Below are 17,068 nucleotides of genomic sequence, written 5' to 3' on the forward strand. Positions count from 1 at the left end.
ATAAAATGATGTTTCATACTGTACCTGCTCCACTTGCATAGTGTATATTGATATTTCTCTGATAATTACTCAAGATAGCTTCTGTTATGAAAAGGTAGACTCTGAATGGTAGCAGTCTCACTTTGTTCTGTATTCAATTAAACTGCTGAAGTTATTTATTATTTGTATTATTGTGGCTATAAACAACTCTAAAATAACTTACTTGGCTGCATTATTGTGAGAAGATAGACAAATATAAGTATGATGAATTAATAACTTCATTTTTTTAATGGATTTGTGTTCTTTTGAATGCAAAGAAAATGAATTTTTGTTTAGCCATTTCAAGATACTAAACATTAGCTTTTTACTTTACAAAACTGCCATTAAACCTAGGAAGTCAAAGTGGCAGGGAAGGTTGCAAGTTAACCAACTTTCACCTTAAAATTCTTGAAACATGCCTTTAAGTACTGAAGTGAAAGTTGTCATAAAGTGAAGAGAAATAAAAATTTGAAATCCTATTACACCCTACCTTATCACTGTAACAGTGAAAGCAATCTGTTTATAAGTTCCTGTGGTACAATTTTCATGGCACTGCTATCTTTCATAAAGGTGAATGAAAATGCTTTTTGAGATTTCTAAATAAACTTAGAAGTAAGAAAAATATCTTAATTTTGTGTATATTATTTCTGTGGTAAAATGAGGACATTTTTATGCATAAATTGACATGAGATTTTGTTTAAATAATTGTAAACAAATATATGGTGTAAGTAATGCAGAGATTTAATAGCAATATAATATCTAGTTTTAAAATAAGCCAGCCCCTTTGAAGGAGTCCAAGCTCAGCAGCCTCCCTGCTGTGGCTCAGGCAACACTCTCTCAACTACTTTGGCAAAGTCCAGTGCAGGGAAGCCTGAGCTTGCTGTGGCTGTGTCAGGTGGGCTTTGCAAGGTGTAATGAGATCAGATCTGAGCTGGTGTGTTTTTCTGCAGCTCCAGTTGAACAAATGCTATTGTGAGGATCTGACAGTACACATGTGTGATGATCCTCTGTTGCATAAGGATCTGTTAGTTTGCATTCTGGTGTAAGGAACTCTTAGGTATGCACTGCTGACTGCTGTCAAAGAGCAGGAGCAGAATTGCTGAGGAAGGTGTTGAACTAAAAGCCATCATAAAGTTTGTTCTTTCTGCTCTGGTAAGAAATAATCCTTTAGAAAAAATAAAGCAAGTCTTTTCAACCAGCTCCTCTCACTGACTTTTACTGGCTTATTGAAAAAAAAACCCCAAAACAAGTAAAAAAAAAAAAAAAAACAAAAACAAAAACATTAATTTTGAGGTAGGAAGGAGAATGAGCTGAAATCATGTCTATTCATCTTTTTCACATGCAGACCTTCTCTGGCCACTTAGGAACAATTTGTCTTTGCATCCTTTCCCTATTTCTCTCGTATTTTCTACATTTGTGTGCTTTAAAATATTAACTGAATGAGATGTGTCCCAGAAATCATATGTAGAAAATCATGTTATTTGATGTTATCCATCTTATTAAGGGCAGGCCTTGCTGTTGCATACAGAGAACACTCAATATTAAAACCATTTTATATTTGTCAATGTTTGTATAGATAGTAACCCAAATAAAACAGGTGTTGAGATTTTATGTTTTATGTTTTGGGTTATGGCTTGAATGACTTTTGAAACAAAATTAAACATCTTAGGGTTTTATTTTAAGTAAAATGGAGATGATAAACTTTAGGAAATTTAAGGAGTTTAACATTGTTGTTATTATGAAAATGTTTAGCTAAAACGTAGGGGATTTTTAAGCTGAGCCTGTCTAGGTTGGTATGGGATCTCTGAAACTTGTGTGGATCAGGTCAGGTATGTGTGTGTGATGATCCAGTGCAGCAGAGCATGATAAAAGTAGGGAAAATGTGGAAGCAGGGAATAAAATCAAGTTGGCAGAAGTCAGCTTTTGTAATTAGTGAGATCTGGAACAATGACCATGTTTCTCCAGAATATTGGGCATTTTATTCCGTCCACAGTTACCTAATGCAAGATAGGTATTAGGGATTGTCCACGCAGACATGAGCTAGAGCCACATCATCTCTTAACACCCTTCCCTCCCTGCCCCTCTTTTTACAAAAGGGGCAAGCATTATTCTGGTTAAGGAGAGCTCCTGGAGCTCTGTGGTTACCTCACACAACTTGTGAAGAATTTGCTTAGAGCTGCTACTGACTGTGTGAATCCTCTGAAGGACTGACTTAGGTTGTTTAGCTTTTGAGCTGTGTTCTCAGTGCCAGCAGATACTGGCTGGCAACATCAGTCTTCAGTACCCTAAAAATTAATATGCCCATTGGTACACGTGGGAACTTTACATTTTCCTTGTATCTGTCTTCAGTTTTTTTCTTACTGGCTGTTGGCTTCAGGTTGAAGCTTACTGGATGTTTGTGTTACTGCTTTGCCACTACATTTTTGTGCTTTATCATTTGATTCTCCTGCAGAACAGCCTAAAACAAAAATGTCCAATAAACCATAGCATTTCATTAGGGCCCAGCAGAATGGAAAGAAATAGCTGTTTAGCCCAAAATTTTTCAGCCAACCAGTATTAAGGTGTCTCCTGAGTTCTCAAATGGGTTTTAATATAGGTGGGTGTGGGCTTGGAAGAGCCATAGTTCCTTATATGTGTTTCCAGAATTGTTGTGGGATGCATTTTCCAAGGATGTGTGTTTGCCTTATGTGCCCTGAAACACAGGTGAGGAATGGACAGTACAGGAGGGTCCCTTCTCTGGTGAACTAAATGCATCCTCATATCCTGGGATATGCAGAGCTGCAGTTCTAGTCCATCCAAGTATGCTCAAAAGGGGAATTCCTTGCTAATGACAGTGGATTTTTAAAAAAATAGGTGGAAGTGTTCATCTAGATTGCTGAGGTCATTCTCTGAATACTTCAAAGTAGAAGGGAAAAGCCAGGGTGGAGCTTCCCTGAATGAAAATGTTCCACCAGCCAGTAAATGGTGCAAGCAGTTGTGGTTCTTCCTTGGCCACCAGTCAGCACCCTCACAGCCAGGGAGAGTCAGGTGCATGTACCATAAGGAGCCTGGAATTATTTCTGTTCGCTTCTCATGTAGTGGTTGTTTAGACAAATTTCAGTCACAGGTGTGATGAGCACCATTTTTTATTGCCACTTCACTTCAGAATTAGAGCTCTTTGTTTATCCCCTTGCTGTTAGATAGTATGTGTCATATGTAGTTGTGTTCTTATTTATTTTTTTTACTTCCTTTAGAATGCAGAACAAAGCCAGTCACAAATTCCAAAGGAAACGGTAAGAGCTTTGTCTTTTCCATACTGGAAGACTCCCAAATGTTTTTAAACTGATATGGCACTTCTCCATCAAAGTTTTACAGATCCTTCTTTCACCTTATATGCTGTAGATGGCTCTCTGTAGCTTTACATTTTAAATGCATTTTTTAATGTAATTTCAAATACTGTTTGAAAATTATACACAATTCTTGCTGAATATGTTCAAGTGCTATTTGAAATTACATCTCTTCTATACAGCCAAAGGCTGAAAGTTAAATGACGAGTGAACTTTAGCTTGAGTTACATATTGAAGCTAATTGTTTAAATCATGATTATATGACAGAAATCTGAGATACAAACACAGAAATTAATCAACTAAGCTTTAAGTCTTAATTGTATCTTCATAGCAAAGGATTGTTATCTATTTGTGAGAAACTATATGGAAGTAATATTAAGTGTAACCTTTTGAGGGATGCACAAGATCTGTGTGTGGTATTCCAGTGAGGCTCTAGATTGAGGCTGTGTAATGTTAATATATCTCATTTTAGTCAAGGGAAAATGATCAGTCCAATATACAATATACTAATACATCTAACAACTTTGTCTAAAATAAAAGGTGTATTTTATTAAATACCTGCAGAGAATATAACAATAATATATTACTTTAAAGATATACTGGATCTTAGTTCAAAACATACTTCAAGAAACTCCATTCAGTTAGGTACCTATTTTAAAATTCAGTAATGAATTAGGTTATAGAGAAATTGAGAAGATTCCTGTTGGGACTTTAAATGAGTTAGGCTGCTGAAAAACAAAAAGGGCTTGTCTAGATAATTCAGAATATCTTACCAGCAAGGGCAAGATGGTGTCTGGAGTAAAGAGAAAGTCAGGACTAGGTAAAGATACATAAGAGTCAACTCAGTGAGGTCATCAAGGATATGTTGGTTGATACTATTAATTTTTCAGGCCAATGGAAGCTAATTGTAAAAATGGGAATTTGAGAATAATGTTGGCAATATTCACTTCTATCCTTCTGGCTTTTAGTGTCCTTCTCTCTGAAACTCATCTGCTTAAGGGCTCTCCAAAACTGTGGGTGTATCACTGTTTCAGACATGCCTTGCAGTATCTCTTTACTGCATCTCATTAGAGGATGTGTTTTTATCTTGATAGTTTCTTACCACGTACTGCTGATATGTAAGGAGATCAAAGATCAAAGCCCAGGATAGTATTTCTATCTGTAATTGAATACCATTGAGAATTGAATACCATAATTTGTGGGTGCAGCCTTATAAAAGTATCCTGGTTTTAGGAGTTGAAATTCCACCTCGAAAGCTCATTAAGATAAAGCAGATTGCCTACAAGGTGTTTATAGAAATCAATTGCTCATCTGTTGCAAAGTTAATGTTTTGTAGCAAATTCCATGGTGAAACCCCTTCTTTGGCGTTCTTGGAACCAACACTAACTACATCTAAGGAAAGAGCAAAATAAAATAGGTATCTCCCATTTGTTCTCTTTAGATGTGGGGTAGAAAATGCTTGTTAATCAGGAGATTATGCAGGAGGCACGGGGAGTGTATGAGTAGCTAGGGATTTCTGAGAAAAACAGCTAGAAAGCCATAGCAAGCCTTGAAAATATGTAAGTGAATTGGAAAACTTATAAAGACTGAGTAACATATGGTTTCTGAGGGAATGAGCTAGAAACCTGATCAACACAAAAAATTGCCTAATGTCTTGGGTTTTTCATTCTTTATGCATTGGGATTTTTTGTTGTTTATTTAAAGGCTCAGAACAACTCTGATACTAGGAACCAGGTCTCTTTATATTTACCGACTCCAGTAGGTGAATAAAAAAAGGTACTAATTGTGGGAGGTTTTGGTGGGTATTTGTAATGCACAATGCTTTTGCACTTATGTCCCTTGTTCCAATCTCCTTAGCTTTGGATAAGTGTGATACTTCAATTTTACAGACCTAATTTTCCTGAGCTGCACTTTAATAATACAGTCACGCATTCTTTATTATTATTTTTGAAAGTATTTCTCTTTGCTTTCCTTTATTCTCCTTGGTTCTGCTTCAATACCTATTTATTTCTCCTCTGTCTCCTTTTCAGGTCTTGGAGATTTCTAATCTCACAATTTCTATTTCTGTGCCTGCTCTGATCTTTGTGCTGTTAGCAGTGAGGTTTTAGTCTCCAAGTGTCAAGGACTTGATAGTCAAAAGCAAAGCAAAAAAAAACAAAACGAACAAAAGACCATGATGAAGGCAGTGAAGCTACAGAAATGAGAGAGGTGGAATGCAAGTCTGTTTTGTTTTTAAAGGCGAAATGGTTGTGGGGTTTCTTTTTGTTGTTGTTGTTATGTCTTTGTGGAGAAATAGAAGGAAAATGCACCTTTGAAATTAAAAAAAAAAAAAAGAAAAAAAACTCCCTTGAAAGTAGAAGGCCTGAAATAAAATAGCAAAATATCAAGCCTAACTTATCATTCTTTACTCAGGGTTACCTTCATGTTACTGTTACTTTGAAATTACTTTGCATTAATATTGTGGCACTTGGATGCAGTAGTGAGTCCTCAGAGAGGTAATAAAAGAAAATCTTGAAGGTAATTTTTTTCCTAATTTGTGGCCTGAAATCCTTGACAGAGTTATTCCTTATAACCCCTATAAGAAAGCATATGAATTCAGTTTTTTTATGCCCCATCACAGAATACCGTTTCTCAATCTTAAACTTCCATATAAAATTTTGTAATTTGAGAGACTCACACAATTTAACCTCTGCTCTCCAGTTTTACATAAGAAATGCAAATTGTTGATGCAACTTCAGCCTCCATTCAGTAACTGTGCCTTGGTGAAAACAGGACTGGTGTTTTCACCTTCTGCATTGCTCTGCTTCTTCATGAAACGAGGAATCTCCTGTATCTTGGTTGAAAGGTTGTTTCACCCGGCTATGAGTTTGTGCCATTTGTGTAGCTGATGGCAGCATAGAACAGATGCACCTATTGCTAAACAGGGTGATTATTTGGAATGTAGAAGATTGCCTGTAATATGAAAAAACAAGTAATTTATCATTATTACATTTCTGTTTCTAAGCGTAATTATCCTAATCCTGTTACAGTGCATTGAAATGAACTGTTAATTATGCTATGTAAAACATCTGCCAATTAATTTTTCCTCATACTCTTTGAAGGTTGATAGTATTTCAGTAGTATTTTGCTTTTACAATTGTCATTCACTGCTAGTTTTCTGAATTCAGAACCAGCAAGTTAACTTTCATATAAGCATAATGCTAGAAAAATAATTATCATATGAGTAAGTATTTGCTAAGGAATGTTGTTTATTGATAAGAAGAGATTCAGAGTTCGAATTCAGGATTTCATTTCATGATTGTTGCACTCAGAAGCATGGAGAAGCTTCAGTTTTCTGTTCTCATTTGTTTTTCTGTCAAATTGCTGTAAGTGAGCAGAATGTTATGAATTTGAGTGCAGGATTTTTAACAGTGACATAACAAGAGTGGTTGGTGTGTTGGAACAATATATAAATGATTAGCTGCATTGATAGAAATTGCAAATGGGATTGCTTTTTATTTTCTTCTGAACTCAAACATTTGATATTCCAGTTATTACCTAAATTTCATTTTGATCACTGTGTTTTTTCAGATCCAATTGCTGTTCTTGCCATATTCTTCTGTGTGTGATTCTGAGTAAATTAGCTAACTGCCCTTTTTATGCAAGAATTCATTGCCTGTAGGAAAGGTGTGATGGTGGTCAGAGGCATTTTGTAAGAACTAATGATTAGTTACTTTTGTACACTTTGTGCTCATAAGTTTTCATATTGTGAGTATGGGAGGCAATATTAGCAAATGCCTAGAAATAAATGATTTGTCTTGATTATTAGATAGAAAATTATTGTGGAAAAATAGCAGTCAGTGTTGAGCTTTAAGAGGATGTATTCTAAGTGCACGTGTGTTTGTCTTTTGCTCAGAAGCTGTTTGTATTCTTTCAAGATGCCTAGTCACTGGGGATGCATCCAGAGATACTTTTAAAAGCTGTAATAAGTTCTCAATACTTCCTGTTTAGCACCTATATAGACCTTTAGCTTGGTGATCCAAATGTCTGAACATTGAGCCAAGATCATAGATGGACAATGTCAGACTATACCCCCAGTAGTGCTGTTATCAATAGGTACAGAATGATTTTATTCAGAGGATATGTCTGACTGATGATTAAGCTGATGCTGTTATTTCCTCCATGGTGCTTAGGAATGCTGCAGATATATTTTTGTACCTTTTTATCTTCTAATGGTGTGAGGCACAAGGGTGATTACAATGTTTTAAAAGCATTTTTACTGCAATTTTGAGTGGTTTCAGCTAATAACTTTCATCAAGTTTTACATCACTGCCCATATGTAAGAAGTAGGTGGTGAATGTGTGATTTCTGCAAGGCACTGTTGTGATTTCAATCTTTTACCATAGGAGATACTCCAGTATTAAATAGCATGTTCTGGCACATTTATGACTCGAGAAAAGACATTAATTCCTACTGAATAATTAATATAACAGTTAAGTGGCTGTGATCATGAATGCTTTTTGACCAGTCTGAATTTCCTGGAACGTTCAGTGATAAGGAACATAAACTTCTGCATAATGCAGTACTTAGAACTGACCCTCAGGCTCAGTTTTGACTGTTAGCAGCTGGTGATTTACCTGGGATGTGGTGTGGCACTTAGTGCAGCACCATAGGGAGCTGTGGCTGCCTTTGGAGCTCTGACATTGAAGACACTTGCTGAAAAATTCCCAGTTTCATGGAAGACAACATACATGTCCCTCCACTGTGACAGGGCTTAGTGCCACCATTGCAGAGTCATCCAGAAGCCACACTCGTGTGTACAAACTTGTTTATTTGGAGCAAACCTTGTTTTACTGCATCATTGCCTTTAGACTCCTGGTGTTGATTGTCCCTTGATATTAAATGCAGGGAAAACAGTGAGGTGAAATGGTTTGCCATGGTTGCCTGAAAGTTTGCAGCAGAAATAGGAGTGAGACACAGATCCCTCTGAGGTGCTCCATACTGACATTACTTCACGAGGAATGTGTTTCCTGCCATGGATTTAAACATGGGCATTATTTCTTTTTCAACTTGTTTTTCCTGTCTGTCTTTTCCAGACTCTATCTCTTTCTTTAGTCTCTCAAGTCTTGTAAATCCGACGGGCCAGTGAGAGGATTTTTAGGGAGCTCTGTCATTAGTGTGTTGGGCATTGAAGTTTTCCTTGAAGAAGGGATAGTGCAGAGAGCTGTAGCTTTATAGGCTTCTTTGGCAGAACAGACACCTACTGTGTACCTAATCCCTTGGTTTTCACTTCTCTAGGATAAGCAAAGTGTAAAGAAACGGGGTTAGCATTACAATCACATGGCTTTGTTTCAGGACAGACAGTAGGGACACAAAGTTTGAATAGTGCAGCAGTTTTGAACAGAGTATGTTGGCCTGAATAAAGTACAGTGATTATGGTACCTGCACAGACTGGCCCCTGTGAGAAGTTCTGAGATTAAGAACCAACAGAATGTAATTTTAATGGTGTGATCAATTTTTGAAATGTAGAATCTTATTTGATTAAACCAGTTTCTATGACAGCCCAGATCAGAGTGTTGGCATTAGGCAGAGTAATGTAAGAATCGACAAGCAATGGACTTGTTATAGGGAGAAGTAACAAACATGTGGATGTACTTAAACATGGGCTTTTGCAGAGCTTTGATTTCCATTCTAAATCAAAATCACATGCTAGAATTTTTATGCTTTGGAAAAGCATTTAATTTTTTTCTAAATCATATCTTAATCCATCCAAACCTTTAAACTGAAGTTATTTTTGCATATGGAACATCTTTTTTGATATTAAATTAAATCCTTGAAAGGGACAAAACAGGAAATGCAGTGGGGCTGTTCTACAGTACTTTCATGAGCTAGCATTTTTGCCTGTAAATACTTACCAAAGTTAATCCACGTCTAATACACAAAAAACTCTTCCTTGATGGGATTAAGATTAAAGCAGAGCGCATTTCCCATAAAATCTCAGAATTCAGATCTAGTTTTTGATATTTAGCAGCTGCTGTTTGATTTGAATGAATGCAATCTTTGCCAGATGTGACATATTAACTTTGCTAATATGAATAATGAGTCTCTGTATATGAGCAAATAAGATTCATTAGTGTTTATCTAACATATGACAGATATTAAAATTCTTAGTCTAGGAAGAGATAGAAAAAGAAAGCAAGCATAAGAATTCTGGTTGTTTAGTTGGCTTAAGCCCTGTATAATTTTATAACCAGGTAAGTAGACACTTTAGGTCCTCAAAACCTATAATGCAACACAGCCATTTGATAAAAAAAAGATAAATGGCCTTATATTTCAGGAGAAAACTGGGTTGGAGTGTGCATGCCACTACTGGATCAGTAGGCAGGATTTTCTCAGCTGGTGGAATTGCTCTAGTTATATTTTTCTTTAATGCCAGCCCATGGTGGGATGCACCAGCTCTCAGTTACTCCTCCCAAGGAGTCCCTCAGCTGTTGTTGGAGAGGTGTGTTTGAGGCCACCTACATTGCTCTGTTTTCAGTACCTCCAGCAGTAATACATTAGATTTTTTTGAGTCCTAAACATCACCCCCCACAAAACTGTTGTTGACCAAAGAAGCTGTTTTGTTTCCTTAGAGCTGTTTGTTCCATGTGTTCTACATTTGTGTAGGTGATGGCATAGGATGAGAGTGAGTCATCATTTTTTTGTGTACCTCAGTTTAGAGAGTGGCCTGATAAGACAGCAGTATCACCCACTTCACTTGAAGGGCAAAACAGTTTGAGTCACCCCTGATGTTAAGAATGTATTTGCACAACAGCTAAGTGAAATCTCCTCTCTTGCGTATGTACTGCTTCATTCTATTTTGTTACCATAATACAGAGACAAGTTTTATTGGTTTCCCAAACTATAGGGCTTATGATTCCTCAGTATTGTGGGTACCTTATCAGAAATAATTAAATAATGGATGTTGTATTAAAATCTTCTAAAGACTGAAAATATCTTGAAAAAACTGTTATGTTAGGTCAGAATTCCCCATTATTGGAGCCCAATGACTAAACCTGGGATTTTGAGATTTCAAGTAGTTTTACAGCCTGCGCTTCCTAGAGAGCTCTCGCATCCACCAAACTCATATTGTGAGAACTTGAGGTTTTCCATCTGGATAAATTGTAAAGAGAGAAAACACATTTGTGTGACAAAAGGTTGATAGATGAACAAAATAGTATTTAAACATTGGCTAACAGGGCTGTAATGTTAGAAGGCTGGACACAACAGGACTTGAGACAGGTAAATTGAATAGTGAATGGGGTCACTCAAGTTGTTAGGTAGTGTTTGTGCTATAGTTAATTGATCATATGAAAGTCATCATTGTGGTGTATATATATACACTTATAAGGGTGTGTTGTGTGTGTACATGCATATATTTGTGCATTCAAGAGCTTTCTGAAAGTTTTCATGCCGGTGTGTGCATATGTATTTAACTGCAGATGCAGAGCTTTACTGATTGCTCTGTGAAAGGGAACAGGAGCACATTTTTGTACACATAGTCACAAAGCAATGTGCAGACAAGTTTCAGTGACTGAAAAACGGCTGAGAAGGCAGCAGGTCTAAGCTTGCAAGAGAATGAACTTCACTGGAGAGAATGCTGCCAGACTTGCAGCAGCAGCGAGTCACTTAGGAAACCTGTCCTGACTTGACTGAAAATTGCTTCCCCCGTTAGGTGGGAGGAAGGTTTTCTCTGCTGTTCAGTTTCTGTTTTCACTCATCTCATGCTGCTCACTCACCAGCTGAACCCTGATGAGGTCCTGCAGAGGGAAGAAGTCCCAAACAATGGTGTGTGAAACATGAACCCCCAGCTGCTCCAGAGAGGCAGTTGTCCCACTCTGCTCCTCACTGGTGTGGCCTCACCTTGGAAATTGTGTGAAGTTTTGGGCACTACAGGATAAGAAAGTTCTGAAGCTATTAGAGAGTGTCCAAAGGAGAGCAGTGAGGATGCTGAAGGGCCTTGAGGGGAAGCTGTGTGATGAGCAGCTGAGATCACTTGGTCTGTTCAGCCTGGGGAAGAGGAGACTGAGGGGAACCTCATTGTGATCTTCAACATCCTCCTGAGGGGAAGAGGAGGGACAGACGCTGATCTCTTCTCTCAGTGATCTGTGACAGGACCCAAGGAAATGGCCTTAAGTTGTGTCTGGGGAGGTTTAGGCTGGATATCAGGAAAAGATTCTTCACCCAGAGGGTGGGTGGGCACTGGAACAGCTTCCCAGGGAAGTTGTAACAGCACCAAGCCTGACAGAGTCCCAGAAGTGTTTGGACAATGCTCTCAAGCACAGGGTGTGACTCTAGGGGTGTCCTGTACAGGGCCAGGATTTCAACTTAATCTTTCAGGGTTCCTTCCAGCTCAATATATTCTGTAATTCTGTGATAAAAGGATAAACAGGATTAGAGGCTGTTATTAGTATGATGAGAAAAGTAATGGCACTCTAACTGTTGAAGTCTATTTTCATGTTGTTTATAAAATTAAATCTGATTTTATGATCAGATCAGAACTTAGGTAGAGGATAATGTTATGTGGAAGAGAAAAACAATTCCCCCCCCCCTCTCCCCACTCCGTTTATCTTAGAGCTTGTTAAAATCTCTGTATATATCAAAACACTGCCATAAGTTTGCTCTAGTCAGGGAGTTTATCTTTAAATTTACAATATGTTTATGTTGTATTAAAAAAGTGAAAAACTTACCTCAAGTGTTGTTTAGCATAAATTGATGCTAAATATGATTTTGAAGCCAAAAAAGTCACCTACATATTTTATCACCAATCAAATTTTTATTATAAATTACGTACTTGAGCAGCTTCATTCATCCAACTGAAGTCATTTCAGGTGACCTTTTCCTCAGCAGCCTCTGTCTGAACAGAATATTGTTCTGCTGTTAATTGTTTTGGACATAGTGTGTGAAAAATCTTAAGGGAGTTGAATTTTGTTGTTCAGGGTTCACAGTACATAATTTTGCTTGCATGTTTACTGCTGGCCTGTCAAAATATATGACGGAATAAATTTCTCCTACAGATCAACTAATCATGAAAATAGTGTTGAGGTGTTTGATTGACATAGTGAAGCTGTTAATTTAGAGAGTATCAAGATCAAATGGAAGCTACTGCAATTAAGAAGTGACTGTGTTCTCAGCTGAAAATGTTTAATGGTGCATTTTAGATTTTTTGTGCATTTTTATGCTATCTCATGGATGTGTTACGGAATTTCTGTGATTTTTTAGATTAAAATACCTAATGTTTAACACAATTTCAGTGCAAATTTTACTCTTTTATAATACCTGGTTTTATATTGATTGGGGAGACTTGCTGTACATGTAATGTTTCTGTACTCTAAAGGGCTTTAGAGAACAAAGGATTCAGCCATTGCAAGATTTTGCTGGGGCTTTTTTGTTTTGTTTTCATCTTTACCACTTTGGCTCAAAATATTATAGTAGCAGGCTAAAAGTCTTCCTGCCCATTTCTCTGTGACTGGCTCCTTTATGGCATGCTGAGGTTCCTTGTGGTACTGCTCCAAGGTTTGTATTATGAAGTTATATTCAATATATCATACGTAGCGAGACCTTCTTTGATACCATGGTGTGGCACAAATGTTAAATTTGCTACTTTCATATCCATAGCACTTGCAAGTTAATAGTTCAGTTTTTATTGAAAGCCACATTTTTCATGTTTGTTCTCCTTTTTTTTTAACTTTACATTCAAGCATATGATACTTACAGGTGTCACACAGAGTCTGGAGGGCAAAATGCTTCTTATATCCCTAAAATTCCAGACAGAGATATGGTGGTAAAGCAAGTGTGCTTAAGTGGGAAAAACTGTAGATACTCTATGAAGTCCCTAAAGAAATTTAGTCATAGCCTAGTAGTGGTAATTTTCTTCCTTGGGTGAGTTGAGCAATTTTCTTATGCTTTCAGTACTTCTGATCCAGTGCTGAGGCTGCTGTTTCTCATTTTTTTATGAGCATGATCTGCTCACTCATGTACAGCTGCTTCAGAGTATTTTGTTTCAGGTTTTTGCCTCACATTTCAGCTGCACACTCAGGTGTCTGTAGCCTGATATTGCCTTATTTCCTTATTCAAGATTGCAGGAAACAAGCAAGCACAAGGCTCACATTAAAGCAGTGCTGAAGTGATAATGCAGCTCTTTGGTCTCACTGAGGAGAAGTAGGGTAGAGGCCATTAGCCAAGTCTTTGGGGATGCTTGTGAGATGCTCATTCCAATTGACCCTTTGTGATATAGAAATGCCCCTGACAGGCCTGGGAGACTGCTTTGCTGAAGTTTTGGTGGTTTGTTTGAAGATTAGAAAATACTGGAGGAAGAGAGAAATTGATTCTGAATTTATTTTAACAGTAGCAAACAAAAATTCAGTAAGCATATCTGCTTTCTTGGATAAGCCACACATCCTACCTTGACTTTATCTCTCTTTTGGCTCACAAGCTTTTTCCTGCTACTATTTATTAAGGAATATGAAAGTGATCAGTGTTACAGAAACTGTAAGGTAACGTGCATCTGTTTCAGATTGTTTTATTCTGCAGCCTTTTGACAAAATATGGATTCAAATGTATGCTGGAGCTAGTGCTTCTGTGAGCCAAGCAGGAAAATTAGGGTGGCAATTTTCCCATAATTTGAGAAACATCTTGTGGATAGAGTGTTATTCAATGGTCACAATTCACCTTTCCATTCCTCACAGCTAGCATTGGTCATGCTGTTTTGTGTGGCCAAGAGATGTGTTTGAATAGTGGGATTCACATGCAAGCCAGCCTAGCTATGGCACATTGATAGGGATATTTTAATTTTTTCATTGCTTTGGGGTTTTTTTTGGGTGTTTTTTGATGAACCACTGTGCTTAGTTATAAGCAAAAGGAGTGTAGTGCAAAGGGAAGGGCTATGAACACATGAAGGTTGACGCTTTTAACAAGTGGGAAAAGATGAAACTCCTGTTTTTCCTCCCTCAGCTGTCGCGGCTCTCTCAGCAGTCTGACTGCCTTCCCATGTGACATTTTTGCACTGCATTTCTAGGTCAGTGGTGACACAACTAGCATGCTTGTGCCCAAATTGATCATCTCAGTCTGCTATACTCCACATGGCTTTCACATCTATCTTTGCCATAGGCTGTGTTTGCATTTCCTCAAGTCTTAAGAAACAGGGACAGCTCAGCAGGCACACGTTAACTTCTCATACGTGTTCTCACTCATATGAGTGAGCTTTGCAAATAGATCAGTGATGTGGGAAAAGTTGGCATAAAATCAGTGTCAGAAACAGAGGTGACATGTTGCTAAGATTATGAAAATTTGGCCTGATTAATTCTTCTAGAGAAGAACTGCTGATGCTGGACATTAGTGTGCACCTTCTGCTGTATGTTCTCTTTCTCCTTCATGCGGGTGAATAAAACCCCAGCATGGTCGGATTCACAAGCAGAGAATCATGCCTTTAAGGACATGACTTTTTTTGTTAATTGATGGAGTTATAACCAAAAGTGGTTATAACCACTTTATTAGATTTAAAAGAGGATCAGAAACAAGTGAACAGCATCTACTGTAAGAGATAGGGCTGGTGAGCAGCCTGTCCCTCCCATTCCACCCTTTGGCAGAAGTCTCTTGAACATGAGCACTGCTCCTCAGAGCGTGGCCACTTTCATTCCTGGGTGTTGTGCTCATGCTGCTACCCCAAGAGTGTCACTGCTCTGTGGGGACACTGCCAGGTCTCTGGTCCCAGCCTGCTGCCACCCTGCATTTGGCAGGAGGTGAAGTGTGAGGCATGTCACCTGTGCTTATGTGGCTTTTGGATGCATGGAAAGGTGTCACTGAGCAGCTCCTTGCTGGCAGCTGTGGCAGGCCTGTGACTGTAATTCAGGGTGCTTAAAGCCTGGGATTTTCCCAGCCAGGCTAAAAGTGGATGTTGAGGACAATGATCCAGAGAGGTGGGTAAGAGGACTGAGGTGAAGGGCAGAGCTGGGAAAAACAGGAAAAGTGGCACTCAGAGCTGGAGTTAGCCTGGCAACACGAGAGATGTGCTTTTGCAGATCTCAGCTGTGTAGTTTTCTGTTTTTTCCTAAAACAGATAATTTTAAATAAAATGAGGTGAACAAGTAATTTTTCAATTTAATTTTCTTGCACTTAGTTTCTCCCTAGGACTGCAAAGCTCCATAGATGATGGTACTTTAAAAATTCTGCAGGTTTGCAAGTAGGAAAATATTTCTGATAAAGCTCTCTTTTAGCTAATGAAATAGCAGCTTACATGTGAGTTAGTATTGATGGCAGACTCAGTAATGACATGTGATGCAATTACTTTACTAGAGAGAGAAGCACTTAGACACATATTTAAGATATTTCTGAACCTAGGCATCAGCTGGAGGTGATTGAAAATACACCATTTCTGCAGATTTCTTCACATAATTACTATGGAAAATATTGTGGCATTGTAGTAAAAAGCAGAGAGTTTTGAATGCTAATAGCTGTAGGGAGAAGAGAATTCCCAGAGAAATGCTGTTCTGTAATCCCACGCTAATCTCCCCAACAGAAAGCAGAGGAAGAGGAGCTTGTCCTCACACCTGATGGCACCAGGGAATTCCTCACTTTTGAAGTTCCACTGAATGACTCTGGGTCAGCTGGGCTTGGCGTGAGTGTCAAAGGTAACCGGTCCAAAGAAAACCACGCTGACTTAGGAATCTTCGTCAAGTCCATCATTAATGGTGGAGCAGCATCCAAGGTGAGAGGAAGTATCTGTGTACTTTGGTCTTCCTCAGTTTTCCATAATAAGTTATTTTGAAAATATCCATAGATCAAAGAGGAATGAGCTCTCTAATGTTCACCAATTATACCATCAGAGGTAACATTTCGATTTCTACTCGCATGTTTGCACGTCCCAGGATTTAAACAGCCCTAACAGATTCGGGAAGGAATGAGCCATCTCTGGTGCAGTTCCATTAGTATGCTGTTTGAGCAGACAGATTATGATAATAGCTTTCAGTGCAAATCTGTAATTGGAATAGACATTTCCTATAGTGGCTGCAATGGAAGCTATTATTGCAGTGTTCATTTCCCCATAAACCCTTAGGACTAAGTATAGTTGGTTGAATATTTTTCTTTTGATTTGGGTTTTTTTTATTCTCTCCAGTAGACAAAGCTTCCTTTGTGTGTGTTTTATGTTACTATCTATAATTTTTACATTTCCAGGATGGCAGGCTTCGAGTGAATGATCAACTAATAGCAGTTAATGGAGAATCATTATTGGGCAAAACAAATCAAGATGCTATGGAAACGTTAAGGAGGTCCATGTCCACTGAAGGGAACAAACGAGGAATGATTCAGCTTATTGTGGCGAGGCGAATAAGTAAATGCAATGAGGTAATAAGCTTTTGATATTGGGATTGGCAATTTTCACTTCTGAGGTATTTGTGTTTACAGGAGATGTCATGTTTCCTCTGGGAGTTGAAAAATAATATCTGAGAAGCTAAAGAAAGAGAGAACTACAGAATTATCTGAATTTCAGTGTTAGACATGCTAACGTTATTACTGATCAATAAAGTTTTTCTTTCGAGAATTTTTGTCAATGAAAAACAGGAAACACTGAATAAAACTATATTGATTTTGTAATTGGATCTCACTGTTTATGTGATTTTTGTTCAGCGGAGGTTTTTATGGAGGTCTGTTAGATCTTTCATTTATAGACTTTGTGTTAACTGACTTGTTTCTTTGTCACTTCCAGT

The 17,068-nt window shown here is 38.0% G+C and overlaps 1 protein-coding gene across 16 annotated transcripts in view; it reads left to right on the forward strand.

Annotated features, from left to right (window-relative positions):
* The window catches only part of PARD3 (par-3 family cell polarity regulator), a 444,307-nt gene that overhangs the window by 252,930 nt on the left and 174,309 nt on the right, over window positions 1–17,068 (forward strand). For 12 of the 16 annotated variants that reach the window (XM_063148480.1, XM_063148541.1, XM_063148508.1 and 9 more), the window contains 3 exons: window positions 3,252–3,290; window positions 15,880–16,068; window positions 16,536–16,706. In XM_063148480.1, the coding sequence (XP_063004550.1) occupies window positions 3,252–3,290; window positions 15,880–16,068; window positions 16,536–16,706 (399 nt within the window). The remainder of the gene's footprint in view (window positions 1–3,251; window positions 3,291–15,879; window positions 16,069–16,535; window positions 16,707–17,068) is intronic. The other 4 variants (XM_063148499.1, XM_063148611.1, XM_063148568.1 and 1 more) reach the window with 1 other exon arrangement.

This window comes from Melospiza melodia, chromosome 1 (genome assembly GCF_035770615.1).
Source record: "Melospiza melodia melodia isolate bMelMel2 chromosome 1, bMelMel2.pri, whole genome shotgun sequence".
Classification (NCBI taxonomy): Eukaryota; Metazoa; Chordata; class Aves; order Passeriformes; family Passerellidae; genus Melospiza; species Melospiza melodia.